The sequence below is a fragment of the Hyperolius riggenbachi genome, chromosome 2, assembly GCF_040937935.1.
Source record: "Hyperolius riggenbachi isolate aHypRig1 chromosome 2, aHypRig1.pri, whole genome shotgun sequence".
NCBI lineage: Eukaryota > Metazoa > Chordata > Amphibia > Anura > Hyperoliidae > Hyperolius > Hyperolius riggenbachi.
The window spans coordinates 93,144,133-93,159,591 of record NC_090647.1 but is presented as its reverse complement, the minus strand read 5'-3'; the positions used below and the strand labels follow the sequence as shown (position 1 = coordinate 93,159,591).

Below are 15,459 nucleotides of genomic sequence, written 5' to 3'. Positions count from 1 at the left end.
TGGGTATTACAATGTGCACCTGTCACACACACAGGTAGTCACTGAATATGCTGGCTGTCTATGCAACACAAGTGTCTGTGGGACACGCACACAAAAAAAAAAAAAAAAAAAAAAACAAAGATCCCAAGAACAAGATTAACTCTCAAAAGAGCTGTCGAGGGGTGCTTTTTTAGCAATAAGAATCAGCAAGGAGCAAGCTAAGAAGCCTACAAGAGCCTAATTAAGCTTTCCCTACAAGTCTCTGCACAGCAGTTCTCCCTTCTCTAATTACTGCAGGCACAAGAGTGAGTGAAAAGCCTGACGCTGCCAGCCTTTTATAAGGGGGAGTGGGGCTCCAGGAGGTAGTGTAGCCTGATTGGCTACAATGTACCTGCTGACTGATGTAGAGGGTTAAAGTTGACCCTAATGATGCCCGATGGGGGCGAATCGAACTTCCGGAAAAGTTTGCAGTTCTCCTCGAACCACGGAAGTTCGCCAGGAACCGTTCACCGGTGAACAGTTTGGGCCATCTCTACTTTCCAAATCCCTGGGGCAAAATTCGGGGTTCGCTTCCTGGTAGAGGCAGAGCTTTGCACAGTAGCTCTGCCTCTGCTGGAATCAATCTCCGCATCTTCCCGCCCCTCTCAGTCTTCTTTCACAGAGGTGCGGGGAGAGGCGGAGATCGGCAGAGACTGACTCCAGCAGAGCTACTACAGAGCAAAGCTCTGCCTCCCCCGGGCAGCAAAATCCACGACCTGGAAAGTCATGGCATTTTGCCCCAGGATTTGGGGGTATAAATACATCGCTCTGCCGTGGGAACGCAGCATTTCAGCTATGGTCTTATTGCTGAAGAGGACTGGCCAGTAAAAAGAGATTTGTTTTAAGGCTTCAGACTCTTTAATTGCTCCGCTCAACATGCACATCTACAACATTATAAAGACAATAAGTAAGCTTTAAATTCCCAGGCACAGATCTGCAGGCTGCACTGTAACCACCAAGACCACAAATGGCTTCCAGTGGTAAAGCATGTGAGGAAAAAATAGATTGCAGCGGTGTCTGTAAAATAATTGTTAGACATCAAACTAAACTGTCTAGAAGCACGTTCTAAACTGCCATCTGTCTAAGCGTGCTGCTTTTCAAGGCTAATATTTTCACCACCTTTTTTAAGTCACTATTTTTGCTTAACACACACTGACTAGAAGTGCTGTACAACCCTTGTTCAGCCTCCCAAATTAGTCCTCGCTGATGAAGTGTAAAATATGCAAAGCCGAGGTGTGACTAGCTTATGAGGTCTTGCTAAAAATGCAATAAGGTTCATTATCCTTGGGGAGGGTACAAGCTATAGAGAGAAGGCCGCACGGATACAGGGCGTTTATAAAATAATAATGCATGAAGTTAAGAGAAATACAAAATCAGCATTTCCTTAAAAGGGAAAACTTCAGCCTAAACAAACAAAAGAATAGGCAATGGTTTGTGATTTCATGTGGGCAGCCATCCTTTTCATGGGGCAGCCATCTTTTTGGTTGAAAGGAGGTAACAGGGAGCATGAGTTACAGTTCCAACTGTCCTATGTCCTGATCACGCCTTAATTCAAAAACTTTGCGCCAACATATCAGAAGATCATGATCAGAAATCCCATCATGCTTTTCACAGCATCAGGGGAAAAATATCCGGGCAGTTTTCTTCTATGCAGCTAAAAATGAGGCTTGGGTAAGAAAAACAAAGCTATGATGCTGTAAAACTGTTAAAGAAACCAAGCCTTTTCAGTGCTGCCAAGTAGATTTTTAGTCTGGAGGTTCACTTTAAAGGACAACTGAAGCGAGAGGGATATGGAGGCTGCCATAGACATGGAAAAAAAAAAAAAACAGACATCACCAGTGACGTAGGGATCACCATAGCAGCAATAGCAGCTGCTATGGGGCCTGTAGCTAATGGGGGCCCAGTGGCAATGGCAATAATGGCAGCGATAATGGGGTCTTCAGCGGGCCCCCTGAGGTGAAGAGTAATGCAAGCAGCACAAAGGACAGAGTTATTTATACTGGGGCTACCTAATACTGGAGGTCCCTCGGACTATGCATATTGGAGGACTAATTAATACTTGGGGTACCTCTGGCTAACCAATATTGGGGGGTTTGTAATTCTGGGGGGTCACCTCTGGCTTCCTAACTGGTGTGTGTGGGAGGGCACAGAGATGCCTTATTTTTTTGTGGGGGGCCCAAAAGCACAATTTTGCTATGGCGCCCCATGGTTTCTAGCTATGCCTCTGTACAGCACCAACGGCCATTATCTATAACCACACCCCCTAACAATGCACAAGGCAAAAAGGTTGCATAGATAGATCTATTTGTGTAAAGAGGGAGATACTGGTCGCTTGGCAGTTGGAAAAAGCTGTTATTTCCCACATTGCAACAAGGTTCACAGACAGGATCACACTGTGGGATGGGTTTCACCATAATATCAGACATACAGACCCCCTGATGGCGTACGAGAGGAATCGGCGCAGTATACAGCCGGTATATGGCTGATCCTGCTGCTGCACAAGTCCCGGCCATAATAAATACTATTCCCACTCCAGGCCGCCATGGATGGTGGGGAATGAAGTAATTCGGCCTCCAGCAATTGCTGGAAGCCAATTATTGTGTTTTAAAAGTAACTTCAGTTCCATCTTCTGACGGCGCCAAAGTTACTCCCTGTGCACCCAAGTCTCCTGCGCTGAATTCACTGCGTTCGCCCCTGATGATCTACTTGAGAGAAGGTAAAGAGTTCTCATGGGAAAGAGGGTATAAGTAAAGGCCTGAGCCCAATGTGTCCGCTTTTCAGTTACACATCAATGTTGCTGATGCTGAAAAGCAGACAGAAGCGGACACAACTGCATTAGTGGGCTCAGGCCCTTACTGATTGTGATGAAGTTCAATCCTTGGTTACAGTTCCCCTTTAAGAGGTAATGGCTCTAATTTACACGAAACATGATTACTTTGAGAATTTGCCTTATTCAATCCTGGGTTTCACTGTACTTTAATTACACATTCTAATGTCTGTTCCTCAGATAGTCAATGCATATACAAAATTCACTACTGTTTATCTTCAAGTAAAATCACAGCCATGCATTTAAACAAAAGCCTCAAATGCAAGTCATGAACATTTTATGGGAAGCTGCTGTCTGGCGACTCTCAGCGACACCAGATTCCTGCTCACAGATTTCAACTAAACAAGGTGCCACAGTACAGATTCATTTTATTTCCTGACGTCATTGTGTAGCAGCATCCTACCCAGCATGCACTGCTGCTGCAGCTGCTCTCCACACTGATTAGTTTCCTGCTGATAAAAGCATCACGTCGCTCATTGGACAAGCAACACACAATGCATATTCAATACACGCGCAGGGCACATCCAGTCCAATTACTGGAGCATGTTAGAGGCAGAAAATCATTTATTGGAACAACTGCAGGACTGTCAAGATAGCATTCACTTACATTGCCTGTAGGCTGGCTTGTTCTGACAAAACTCAAGAGCAGCCAAAAATAAATATAAATACAGGAAAGTAATGGGGATCTGATTCACAAAACAGCTTTCACTTCCTGACGGTGACATTTTATTAATAGCTGGAGTGACAGGCTTGCAGTTTACTAAGCATTATTCAGTATGTATATCACACTAAGAGCTCTTTTCCACTAGCAATTGCTAGGGCTTGCAATTCAGCAAGTCCCTAATTTTCTGCGATTGCAATTTTGCTATGCAATATTGTGGGCAACCTCTACACACTTTGGATATTCATCCGAGATGATCAGAAATTATTGCCCACCCAAACAAGGCTAAAGTGCAATTAGGTGCACTCTAATACGGGACCCAGAGGTAGACCAAGTAAATTATCTGAAAGAGGGGCTGAAAAGATTCGAGTGTGAAAGGATAGAGTGGGCAGAACTGAAAAAGCTGCAAATGAGATGGAAACCCACAGAGGGTTGTAGCACTAGAGCAGTAGGAATAAGCAATGGCATTTGAGTAGGGTGGAATGACAATGTCGTCAGAAACGCCTGATCTGCTGCATGCTTGTTCAGGGTCTATGGCTAAAAGTATTAAAGGCATGACAGCCAGGCAACTGGTATTACTTAAAAGAAAATAAATATAGCAGCCTCTATATTCCTCTTGCTTAAGTTGTCCTTTAACCTTCCTGGCGGTAAGCCCGAGCTGAGCTCGGGCTATGCCGCGCAGGAGAATCTCTCAGCCCCTGGTGGGGAGATTCGCCCCCATTTAAAGTGCTGTACGGCAAGCTAGCACTTTGCTAGCCGCGCGTACAGCTTGATCGCCGCCGGTCTGCGGCGATCCCGTGCACGCAGCGGCGGAAGAGGGCCCCCCGCCAGAGCCCTGCGCTGCCCAGACCAATGAGTTCCAGGCAGCGCTAAGGGCTGGATCGGAGGCGTCTGACGTCAGGACGTTGGCTGACGTCATTCCGATCTTCGCCATGGCGACAGGAGAAGCCAAACAGGGGAACGCGTTATATATACACGTTCCCTTGTTTGCTATTGATGCCGGTGACGATCGCACTAGAGGGACACATGCGCCCTCTAGTGTTTCATGTAGCTACCACTCTGGTAGCTTTACATGAAACAAAAAAAAACAAAAAAAAAATATTTCTGCCTATTTGGCAGAATAAATGAACCGCCAAGAGGGTTAAATACATTGAACCATAAATTTCTCTGCTCATGCCTACAGTTATTTTTTATTTATATAGTGAAAACATGTTCCGTAGCGCTGTACATAGTTCAAAACAAATATTGGGGAAAATACATACACATAGGAGAAAGTCATGTGGTCAGATGAGACCAAAGTAGAACGTTTTGGTCTAAACTCACTCGCCGACCTAACCCTTTATAACCACATTGAGAATGAATGAATGGATTTCTGTACATGGCTCATGTCCTGGACTGACCCTGCCTGGGGAGATAATGAAGGTACTTCCTGTGACAGTGGCAGCAGGGACCCCTCCTTCCTGCCCACTGCTCTACACAAGCAGCACATGCAAACTTGGCCAAACAAAGTCCATACTATAACTGTCAGGAGAGAGAGAGAGAGAGAGAGAGAGAGAGAGAGAGACATTACCTTTGTGTGTACCAGGCTTCGCACACAGTAACAACAAAAATGCATCCCATAAAGCCTCATCAATCCCTGCCATGCCAGGAAGAGGACCAAAAGTCCAAAACAGGCTGTCTGCATGTGTGGTTGGTATGGCTCTGTAAAATTTAAAGCTATGGGCTTGCTAGACACCAGCGGTTCTGGATTGAAAAAAAAAATAAAGAAAGAAACTTGGCTTCTGGGGCATAGAGAGACAATTTGCATATTCAGTAGTGGTGCATTGTGGGTAACCACAGATGTTCACTTTATGCTGAATTATTGCACATTTCTTTTGTTGTAAGAAGGCAAACCACACTTAAAAATGCATGATACTGTTATTTGGTACCCCAAGATGCCAGTACAGTCACACAGAGGTATCCAAGCAGCTTTCACCATAGCCAGACTGAAATCAAATAACCTATAACAAAATGCAATGGCTTTCATTAAATCATACAACTATACGGTGAAAAGTTTTGGTCACAAGTTGAGCTACGATCTCTGGCCCTCACTACTTCTGCATCTTCTGAGTGAGCAGCGCAGAGAAATGAATTATAGTCCCATCTTCTCTGTTCCTGTCTGACTGAGGACATTGGCACCCTAAAGCCTTGTTTACACGCAAGAGGGTTCTCGGGTGGTAAAGCAGTCTATGATGAGAATCAAGTGTGTGTTCAGCCTTGCAGAGAGATCTAGAGTGGCAGATCTTTGGCCCAAGTACTTTGTTCACTTCCTCTCTCCCACTGGAGGCCGGTCAGTTTTGCACTGCACCATAACTCCTCCCCCTTCATAGTAACAGGATGAGTCTGTACAACACTCAGCCCTCAACTGCTGCCTGAGGGATTTAGTCCTGATCCCTGCAGGCAATATTCTGCCTACATCTGTACACCCCTTAGGTAGAGATCTGATTCTGCTGAAACCTTAGCTTCAGTAAAAGGATGCTTCAAGCATAGAATAGCAGAGGAAGACAGATGCTCATTCTCTACCTACTGGACAGCTCTACAGCACTTGTAAATGGAGATTTTGGGAATCATGCCATAAGTCATATGAGCAGTGATGTATCTGCTTTTTAGTTTCCTATTCCACTTGTTACAAATAGTCTTTTTGTTGCAGTAAAGCTATTTATTTTTTATCAATGTTAAAGAAAATGTGCAAATGTAACTAAGTAGAATTAACAAGTACACGTTAAAGGTAAGCAGCAATTTTGTGTTTAAAAAAAAAAAAAAAAAAACACCAATAAAAAAAGAAATCCAAGCATTTTGATTTTATTAAGTTTGGTAAAATGTGCACCATTAACCAGGTAAAGGGGATGAAAAAGCAGGTGTGCAAGTTATCTTAGAAATATGTGCAAGTTATCTTAGATGTGAAACAAAACAAGTACATCATCTACACTACAGCACATTAAAAACCTATTAGTTACTGAGTAACTATTACTATAAAGCTCTGGGGGCTTCAAGTCCTACTCCATAGAGCAGTGGTTCCCAACCTTTTTGGAGTCGTGACACATCAAACCAAACGTTCAGATCTCCGTGACACGTAGACTAAATGCACATAAGAGACAGCTTTTCACCAGTAAGTGCACATAATGACAAACAGCAAGTTGTCCCCAGTATATGTAGCCAGGGGTATATGTGCCCAGTATATGTAGCCAGGGGTATATGTGCCCAGTATATGTAGCCAGGGGTATATGTGCCCAGTATATGTAGCCAGGGGTATATGTCCCCAGTATATGTAGCCAGGGGTATATGTCCCCGGTATATGTAGCCAGGGGTATATGTGCCCGGTATATGTAGCCAGGGGTATATGTGCCCGGTATATGTAGCCAGGGGTATATGTGCCCGGTATATGTAGCCAGGGATATATGTGCCCGGTATATGTAGCCAGGGATATATGTGCCCGGTATATGTAGCCAGGGATATATGTGCCCGGTATATGTAGCCAGGGATATATGTGCCCGGTATATGTAGCCAGGGATATATGTGCCCGGTATATGTAGCCAGGGATATATGTGCCCGGTATATGTAGCCAGGGATATATGTGCCCGGTATATGTAGCCAGGGATATATGTGCCCGGTATATGTAGCCAGGGATATATGTGCCCGGTATATGTAGCCAGGGATATATGTGCCCGGTATATGTAGCCAGGGATATATGTGCCCGGTATATGTAGCCAGGGATATATGTGCCCGGTATATGTAGCCAGGGATATATGTGCCCGGTATATGTAGCCAGGGACATATGTGCCCGGTATATGTAGCCAGGGACATATGTGCCCGGTATATGTAGCCAGGGACATATGTGCCCGGTATATGTAGCCAGGGACATATGTGCCCGGTATATGTAGCCAGGGACATATGTGCCCGGTATATGTAGCCAGGGATATATGTGCCCGGTATATGTAGCCAGGGATATATGTGCCCGGTATATGTAGCCAGGGATATATGTGCCCGGTATATGTAGCCAGGGATATATGTGCCCGGTATATGTAGCCAGGGATATATGTGCCCGGTATATGTAGCCAGGGATATATGTGCCCGGTATATGTAGCCAGGGATATATGTGCCCGGTATATGTAGCCAGGGATATATGTGCCCGGTATATGTAGCCAGGGATATATGTGCCCGGTATATGTAGCCAGGGATATATGTGCCCGGTATATGTAGCCAGGGATATATGTGCCCGGTATATGTAGCCAGGGATATATGTCCCCGGTATATGTAGCCAGGTATATATGTCCCCAGTATATGTAGGCAGGTGTATATGTCCCCGGTATATGTAGCCAGGGGTATATGTGCCCAGTATATGTAGGCAGGGGTATATGTGCCCGGTATATGTAGCCAGAGGTATATGTGCCCAGTATATGTAGGCAGGGGTATATGTGCCCGGTATATGTAGCCAGGGATATATGTGCCCAGTATATGTAGCCAGGGGTAAATGTCCCCAGTATATGTAGGCAGGTGTATATGTCCCAGGTATATGTAGCCAGAGGTATATGTGCCCAGTATATGTAGGCAGGGGTATATGTGCCCGGTATATGTAGCCAGGGATATATGTAGGCAGGTGTATATGTCCCCCGGTATATGTCCCCAGTATATGTAGCCAGGGATATATGTGCCCAGTATATGTAGCCAGGTGCCCCCCCCCCCCAGGAGGAGAGAGCGAGGGAAGGAGAGCGGCACCTCAGGGTGCTCTCCCTCCCTCTCTCCTCCAGAACGAAGTGCGGTGGCTGGCAGAGGGGCGGAACTTACCTTCCGTGTCTCCGTCTGGTCTCATCGCCGGCGCGGGATGATTTGTCACTACTCTGGCCTGATCCAGACCAGAGCAGCAGCTGCAGAACCAGAACTTCCGGCCGGCGCTTGGAGCGACACGGAAGGTAAGTCCCACCCGCTGTCAAGCGCCGCCACACACACACAGTATCGGAGGGGAGAGCGTGGGAGGCAGAGCACCCTAAGGTGAGAGAAGGGGAGGAGATGGTCCCCTTCACCGCCGCTGCCCACAGCTCTCCCTCCACTGCGCTGCTCCCCTCCGAGAGAGCCGCGACACATACCCGAAGCTGCCGTGACACATGAATGTGTCGCGGCACATGGGTTGGGAACCACTGCCATAGAGCCACATTAATCCATGCCATGCACTGATGAGGATCAACCAATCTGAAGCAGTCTGTATGCATGTTGGATTAGTTTGCCTCTGTAATATTAACAAGCTGACACACCATTGCATTCCAGCGGTTCTGGAGGTGTACAGGAACAATAAAGGATTTACATATTCAACAGTGATGCATTGTGGGAGACAGCATATGCTCACTCCAAGATGAATAATCACAAATACCTTCTGTTTTAAGAAGGTGAACTTTTGTTTAACATAAGAATAATCACAGTGAAAGAGAAAACAAAAACACAAAAAAGTAGCCAAGCTGTAATATAATGAAACCCTCTTTCCTCCTCGAAACCCCCCCCCCCCCCCCCCGCCCCGCAAACTTGACAGCTAACACTAATCAAATGTAACATATAATGATCGGGAAAAATGCCACAGCAACACAGTTCATTTAGGTATATTACTACTTAAATCCCAATTCCAAAAACAAAAAAGTTTATTTTTGCAAGTATATTAGAATGACGTCTAATGATATTCACTAGGCATCAATCCCCTCCCCAAACCATAACGCTTTCATATACAGTAGTGTAACATACCTCTTCTGCCATCCCCCTTGACAGCAGGATCAGGGTTGGCAAATCATCCTCTTAAATACAGACATGTTATGAAGGTTCTAGAGCTAGTTACACATAATCAGTGCCTAAAACGCATCAAGCTAGCCACAAGTCATGTACAATTCATGGCGAGGAGGGTCCTGAGATAGAAGTGACATGTTTCTACACAGGTGTCCTAGCAGCACACTGAAGGGACGACACACCGGAGACCCCAGATTTAAAGTTAGCTGGGCACTCTGATACCTCTCTCATCAGTAATTTAAAGCAAGTTATATGGAAACATTATGTCAGGTGAGGCCTAGTGTATAGTGATTTCATCACAAAAAAACAAAAAAAAAAAAAAAAAAAAAAAAAAAAAGGTTTAGGTTAGCACTTTTATGCTTCTCTATTATTGTCCTTTGCCCTCTTCTGTGAACATTTCCATCAGTTCCTGCCCAAACAGGAAGAGGCTAAATCTCTAAGCATGACAGACACTGCACCAGCCAAAATATTTTTTTGTAGAGTATGGAAGAGTTAGGATCCCTAAATAGCTCTTCGGCCCCATTCACACTTGCAAAACGCCAGCGATTTTTGTCTGCGTTTTGCAGGAGTGATTTTTCCGCAATTTCACGTGGAAAAAAAAAAAAAAAATCACTGAACACTGTGGCGATGTTACGCTTCTGTAGCACTGAAACGCGATTGCTGGGAAATCGCCTGAAAATGGTGCAGGCGACGCGTTTGCGTTTTTGCCCGTTTTGGGGCGATTCGCGGCAATTAGCGCTAATCGCCCAAGAACGGGCCCATAGGGTTTCATTACGCTAGCGCTTTTAAAAAGCGCTAGCGTTTGAATGTGAATGGGGCCTTACTGATGTCCTAGGACTACACATTTTCTTATTAAAGCCACAAGGCTTTATAGAAATTGCAGTAACAGGAAGTGAAGTTAACTCTCTTGCACAGGGATGCAGTCAAAAACAACAACGCCAACATTTTCTAAGCCTTTTACAAAACTAAAATATTCTTCCTGGAATTAGCGTTTAAACATTCAAGCAGTGTGTACGTATTACAATAATCTTCTGTTTTCCCCCACTGCAGTTGCAGGCTTTACGCACTAGGTCAAATGCAAATAAAGAAGCAGAGAGCAGGCAGAGGCAAACTGCTGGATCTCAAGATGTATTTATAAAGCGCCAACATATTACGCAGCGCTGAAATGAAATGATGAGCTGCTCCAACCATGAACCCTTTCCCCATCCATGAGTTTACACCTTACAAGGGCCACAATGACCGCTGCAAACCCCACAAGACACAGAAGACATTCAGGGTATATCATGGCTTTTGGATTAATCCATTAGTTTCAATTGTGTGCGACTCCATTCTTAAGACTGCGCTAATGAAGCAGTTTTAAAGCCTTGGCTGTAAGGATTATTATAATGCCGGCTGCCCTGTGTTGCAGAAGACAAGTCATGATACAGTATAATCAATCTGGGCAAAAAAAAATCCCTTTCGCTTTGCCATAAAGTGAAGTAAAATGATTCTGCAATTTGAATGCCGGCCTTGTGTGTTGTGCATGGAGTGTTGACACCATAGCACCAGAGGCTGCCTTGCATTCAGTCATTCGGTGACGATGGGGGAGGGGAAGCTAGGTCATCGTGACTCAAAGGGACCATATCATCTGGGAAGCAAACCAGAATCCCCCCTCTGACTAGCAATTCATTAAGACACCTATATTAGTATTTTAGCCCATTGCCAATCTCATTTATCAGGAAAGAAATACGTTTTTTTTCTATGTATCAGCATTTTCATGTGGTAATGCCGGTTTTGTTAAGATTACACTATAATTATATAATAGTAATAAGAAGAAAAAAAAAATCACATCAATAAGAGGCCTGTAGACTGAAGGTGAACTGAAATGCTTAGGCCCACATATTGGGTACTAAGCGTTATCCTCACAATGTGCCAGTCGTGTTTTTAAGATCGACTATTTAGAATCCTGTGAAAGGCACTGAGAGGTGAAGATTTCCTTTCACTGTCGGCTTCTCTTCATGCAAGGACACGAGCCGGGCCTACGCACAGCCCTGGATTGAAGCCTCGCTTCAGGGTACAATCAACTGATTACAATTAAAAAAGTCTCAAGCTAGGCAGAGCCCTCAGAGCCTTTGTCCTATTATAACGTGAGATATGGGAGGCAAGGCTGCGTTTCAGGCATGACACAAGTAATGTCAAGCACAGGTTTCCATGCAGCCCTGGCGCCTAATCTTCAGGGATAATCAGATGCGCGATCAGATACACCAGCCACCGTTAACCCCGTCCTCGCCTGCAGAGGCCACAGCAATGACAATGCTGCATTAAATCTCTGGGGTCTCCTTCGCTAGCCGCAATGTGAAATATATTTAAAGACATGTAAGTGGAGAGAAGGAGAGAGACTGTACATGGCTTCCAAGACATTTAATACCACAGCATATGGGCCATTCACAGCAACTGCACCCTTGAGAATGCTGGTGTTAACCCTTGATTAATCAAATTGTGTGCAAAGCAATGCTAATAGAGACCTTAGGATCCCCCACATGGCCCAGTGCTGGACAAGAATGGTGTAGTCTGTGCTACAGGCCCCAGTAACCTTTACTGACAAAAGCAGTGTAAATCTAGGCTTTGCCATATCAGCTTTCACCACAGGAAAGGAAGGTATGGTGTATATATAAACTGAATGGGCCACATAAAGCAGCTGAACCTGGGGATGCTGGCCTTAAACCCTATTGGGTTAAAAACTGTCCAATAACGCCTTACGTTAATCATTCTTCCTTCAGTCAAAGAAATTACTTCTGTATTCTTTAACTGGCTCTACACTGTAGGGCCTAACCAAACAACCTGCTTAATTATACTCATTTTAACTCTCAATGGAATATTTAAACACATAATATAATGGAATGAATACAAAGATGCAACGCATTTTAAATGGAAAGGAATGAGGCTATCCTACTACACTGCATGACCTATACACAGCAACTGCACACCTTTGATGATAATGCTTTCATAGCCCCCTGACAGGGATCTACGAAGGAGAAATGCACTAAAAATCCAAGATTCTCCACATAGATGAACACCTGATGCTGGGAGGGGGTGGGGTATCCTGCAGCATGATGTATACAGTATGGCCTGCACACAGCAAGGGCACTCCTGACGAAGCTGCATTTAACTCTTGCTGAATAAGGTTCTGCAAAGGCTCAGCACAATGCAATCCCCGGAATCCCCCCCTCCAGCAATAATAGATGCTGACGGTGATTGAGGAGGACAACAGCAGCAGGATGTGTAGAGAGGACAGCTGACATTACGGCATCCCCAAATGTGACAGGCGGTCCCCACATCCGGCTTTCCTCTGGTGTGAGGCAGCCCCAACATCCCGATTCTCTCTGGTATAAGGCAAATTTACCCAGCCCCCTAAAGTGCTTATGAGCTAAACAGCACCCCTAGGTGCTCAAGTGTCAGGCACCCTCCATATGTGGGGACCTTTTTTGTATTATCCACCATTTCCTTGGTATTAATGTGTCAGGCAGGAAAGCACCTAACTCAACTAGCCCTCACAACGTGTGACTATTCCAAGCAGCTCCCCAATGTAAATCTGTAACAAGCAAGAGGCCAAACCACTATATAACAAGCTAAGGAGTCATGCAAGCGCCCCCCCCCCCCCCCCCCCCCCAAATACATCCCAGAAGTGGAGGCACCAGGCTGACATCCCCTACATATCCATCAGCCTTTCCTGGGTGTGAATGTACCAGGCAGCCCCCTGTATAACTAGTCTCCCCTTTAGGTTGGGGTCCCGCAAAGCTCCTAGCCCTCTCTGGATGTGGAGGAATAAGCCAGGCAAACAGCCCCCAAACCTTCAAGTGTGGGTGGGATAGGAAGGAAACTCCTTTTAGGGTGAGTGCAAGACAAACCCATATAAACAGCATCCTGGGTGTGAATATGATAGAAAGGTCACCCTCATATTCTCTAGGTGTAGCAGAAACAGGCAGAAAGCCCTCCATATCCCCTGGATATGGAGGTACCAGCCAGCCATCTCCCCACATCCCCCAGGTGTAGCGGGACAATACAGGCAGCCTCCATTAACTCCAGGTGTGGATAAGACAGGGAAGCAGCCCCCACATATAGCCAAGCTTTCCTGGATCTAGTGCTGACAGGCACCTCCCCACAACACTATACTGTGGAAATGATACACAGGCAGCCACCTATATAAGCAGCCTTCAGTACCAGTCTAGTTTAGGGGACCCAGCAGGAAACCTCATAGGTAAATTCCACTAGCGTGATTAGGTGGATGGCACCCTCTCAAACGGCTAGGTTTCCAACAGGTTGTACACCCACACTATTTGTCCAATCACAACGCTTTGTACTGTAAGAGGGTACTGTGATTGGACAACTATTCCCTATGAGGTTTCCTGCCGGGTTCCCTAAAGTAGACTAGTGCGCAGCCTTCCCTAGATCTAGAGCTGACAGGCATCTCCCCATATATAACTAGAGTGTGTATCTTCAATAAAGCCGATTTATACTTGGATGTAGTGCAGACCATTATCTTCAAACTAGAGTGTGGATATGGCAGGCAGGCCCCATACAAGCAGCCTTCCTTGGATCTAGTATTGACAGGCAGGCACCACCCACACAAGCAGCCTTAGCTGGATCTAGTGCACGGCCACCATAAATCACTATAGTGGGTATATGGCAGCCCCCCCATGCAAGCTTGGATCTAGTGACAGGCAGCTCACACATCACTATAGTCTGGATGTGGCAGCCCCATACAAGCCTAGATCTAGTGGTGACAGGAAGCTCCAATATCACTATAGTGTGGATATGGCAGCCCCCATACAAGCCTGGATCTGTCAGTCAGCCCATATCACTTTCGAGTGGATGAAATAGGCAGGAAACCCCCATACAAGCAGCCTTCCCTGGAGCTGCTGGTGACAGGCAGGCAACCCATATCACTATAGTGTGGACATGGCAGCCCTCATACAAGCCAGGATCTAGTGCTGACAGGCAGCTCCCCATATCACTACAGTGTGGATAACATAGCCAGGCAGCCCCCATATCAGCTTTCCCTGGATCTGGTGGTGACAGTCAGGCAGCCCTCATATCACAATGGTGTGGGTAACACAGGCAGGCAGCCCCTATCACAATGGTGTGTAACACAGGCAGGCAGCCCCTATCACTATGGTGTGTAACACAGGCAGGCAGCCCTAGCTGGATCTGCTGGTGACAGGCAGCAGCTCTGCACAGACATCCTCTTACCAGGTTGAGCACCGTCTCCACAATGTCCCTGTTGCTGACTTCCCCGACCTGGATGAGGCCGATGAGGACGGCGAATTTCATCCTCATGTTGCGGATGGGGACAGACGGGTTGATGACCCCTCCGGGCAGCACCATGGAGGAGCCCGAAGCCCCGGGGGCGTCCGCCAGCGGCTTGTCACTGGCCATCATGCTGCGGGCTGCCCTCCTCCTCCTCCTGCGCTCACAGATGCCGGGCGGCCGCTCCTAGGCACAATCCTCCAGATAACGGGCTGAGTCACAGCGATTCCCCCCCCCCTGCCCGCCGCAACCAGCGGAGAGACACCTGCAGCGAGGCACCGGCTAATCCCCGCTGGCCGGGCTCTGCTGACACCTCCGGGACCAGGCGCCCTCCATCACCCTCCTGCCAGCCGGGACTCCTCTGGCGCTCGCCGGGTAACTGGATGATTGGCGGCGGCTGCAGCTGGCTGGCGTTGTTATGATGATGACCATCAGCGCAGACACCGCTCACTCCTCCGCCATGTTGACGCCCCCTGCCTGCGGTAGGGTGAACTGCGCCTGCGCCAGAGCCGCCCAGGGGGCAGGGCCGAGCCCGCCTAGCGACCGCAAGGATGGACAGGTGTGCAGGTACCCAGCCAGAGCATCCTCGCATCATCACCACGGGGAGACGGGATGTAAGAGACGCTGGGATGCTGCTGTCACCCGGCTGCCGCTGCTTCCTGTGTGCTGCTGTGCCAGAAATGCAATATACTGTATAGGGAGAGAGGAAAAAAATAATAATATATATATATATATATATATATATATATATATATGTATATATTTACATACAGAGCTGCCCATAATTATTTATACCCCTGGCAAATTTTTACTTAAAGTTACTTTTAGGTAGAGTGACCAGATTTTTGTGGGTCCAACCTGG

General features: G+C 46.6%; 1 protein-coding gene across 9 annotated transcripts in view; it reads right to left on the bottom strand.

Annotated features, from left to right (window-relative positions):
• NBEA (neurobeachin) overlaps window positions 1–15,066 on the bottom strand; it is an 866,760-nt gene extending 851,694 nt beyond the window's left edge. For all 9 annotated transcript variants that reach the window (XM_068267062.1, XM_068267067.1, XM_068267066.1 and 6 more), the window contains exon 1: window positions 14,541–15,066. In XM_068267062.1, coding sequence (XP_068123163.1) covers window positions 14,541–14,729 — 189 coding nt within the window. In that variant the 5' untranslated portion in view covers window positions 14,730–15,066. The remainder of the gene's footprint in view (window positions 1–14,540) is intronic.
• Window positions 15,067–15,459: the final 393 nt, after the last annotated feature.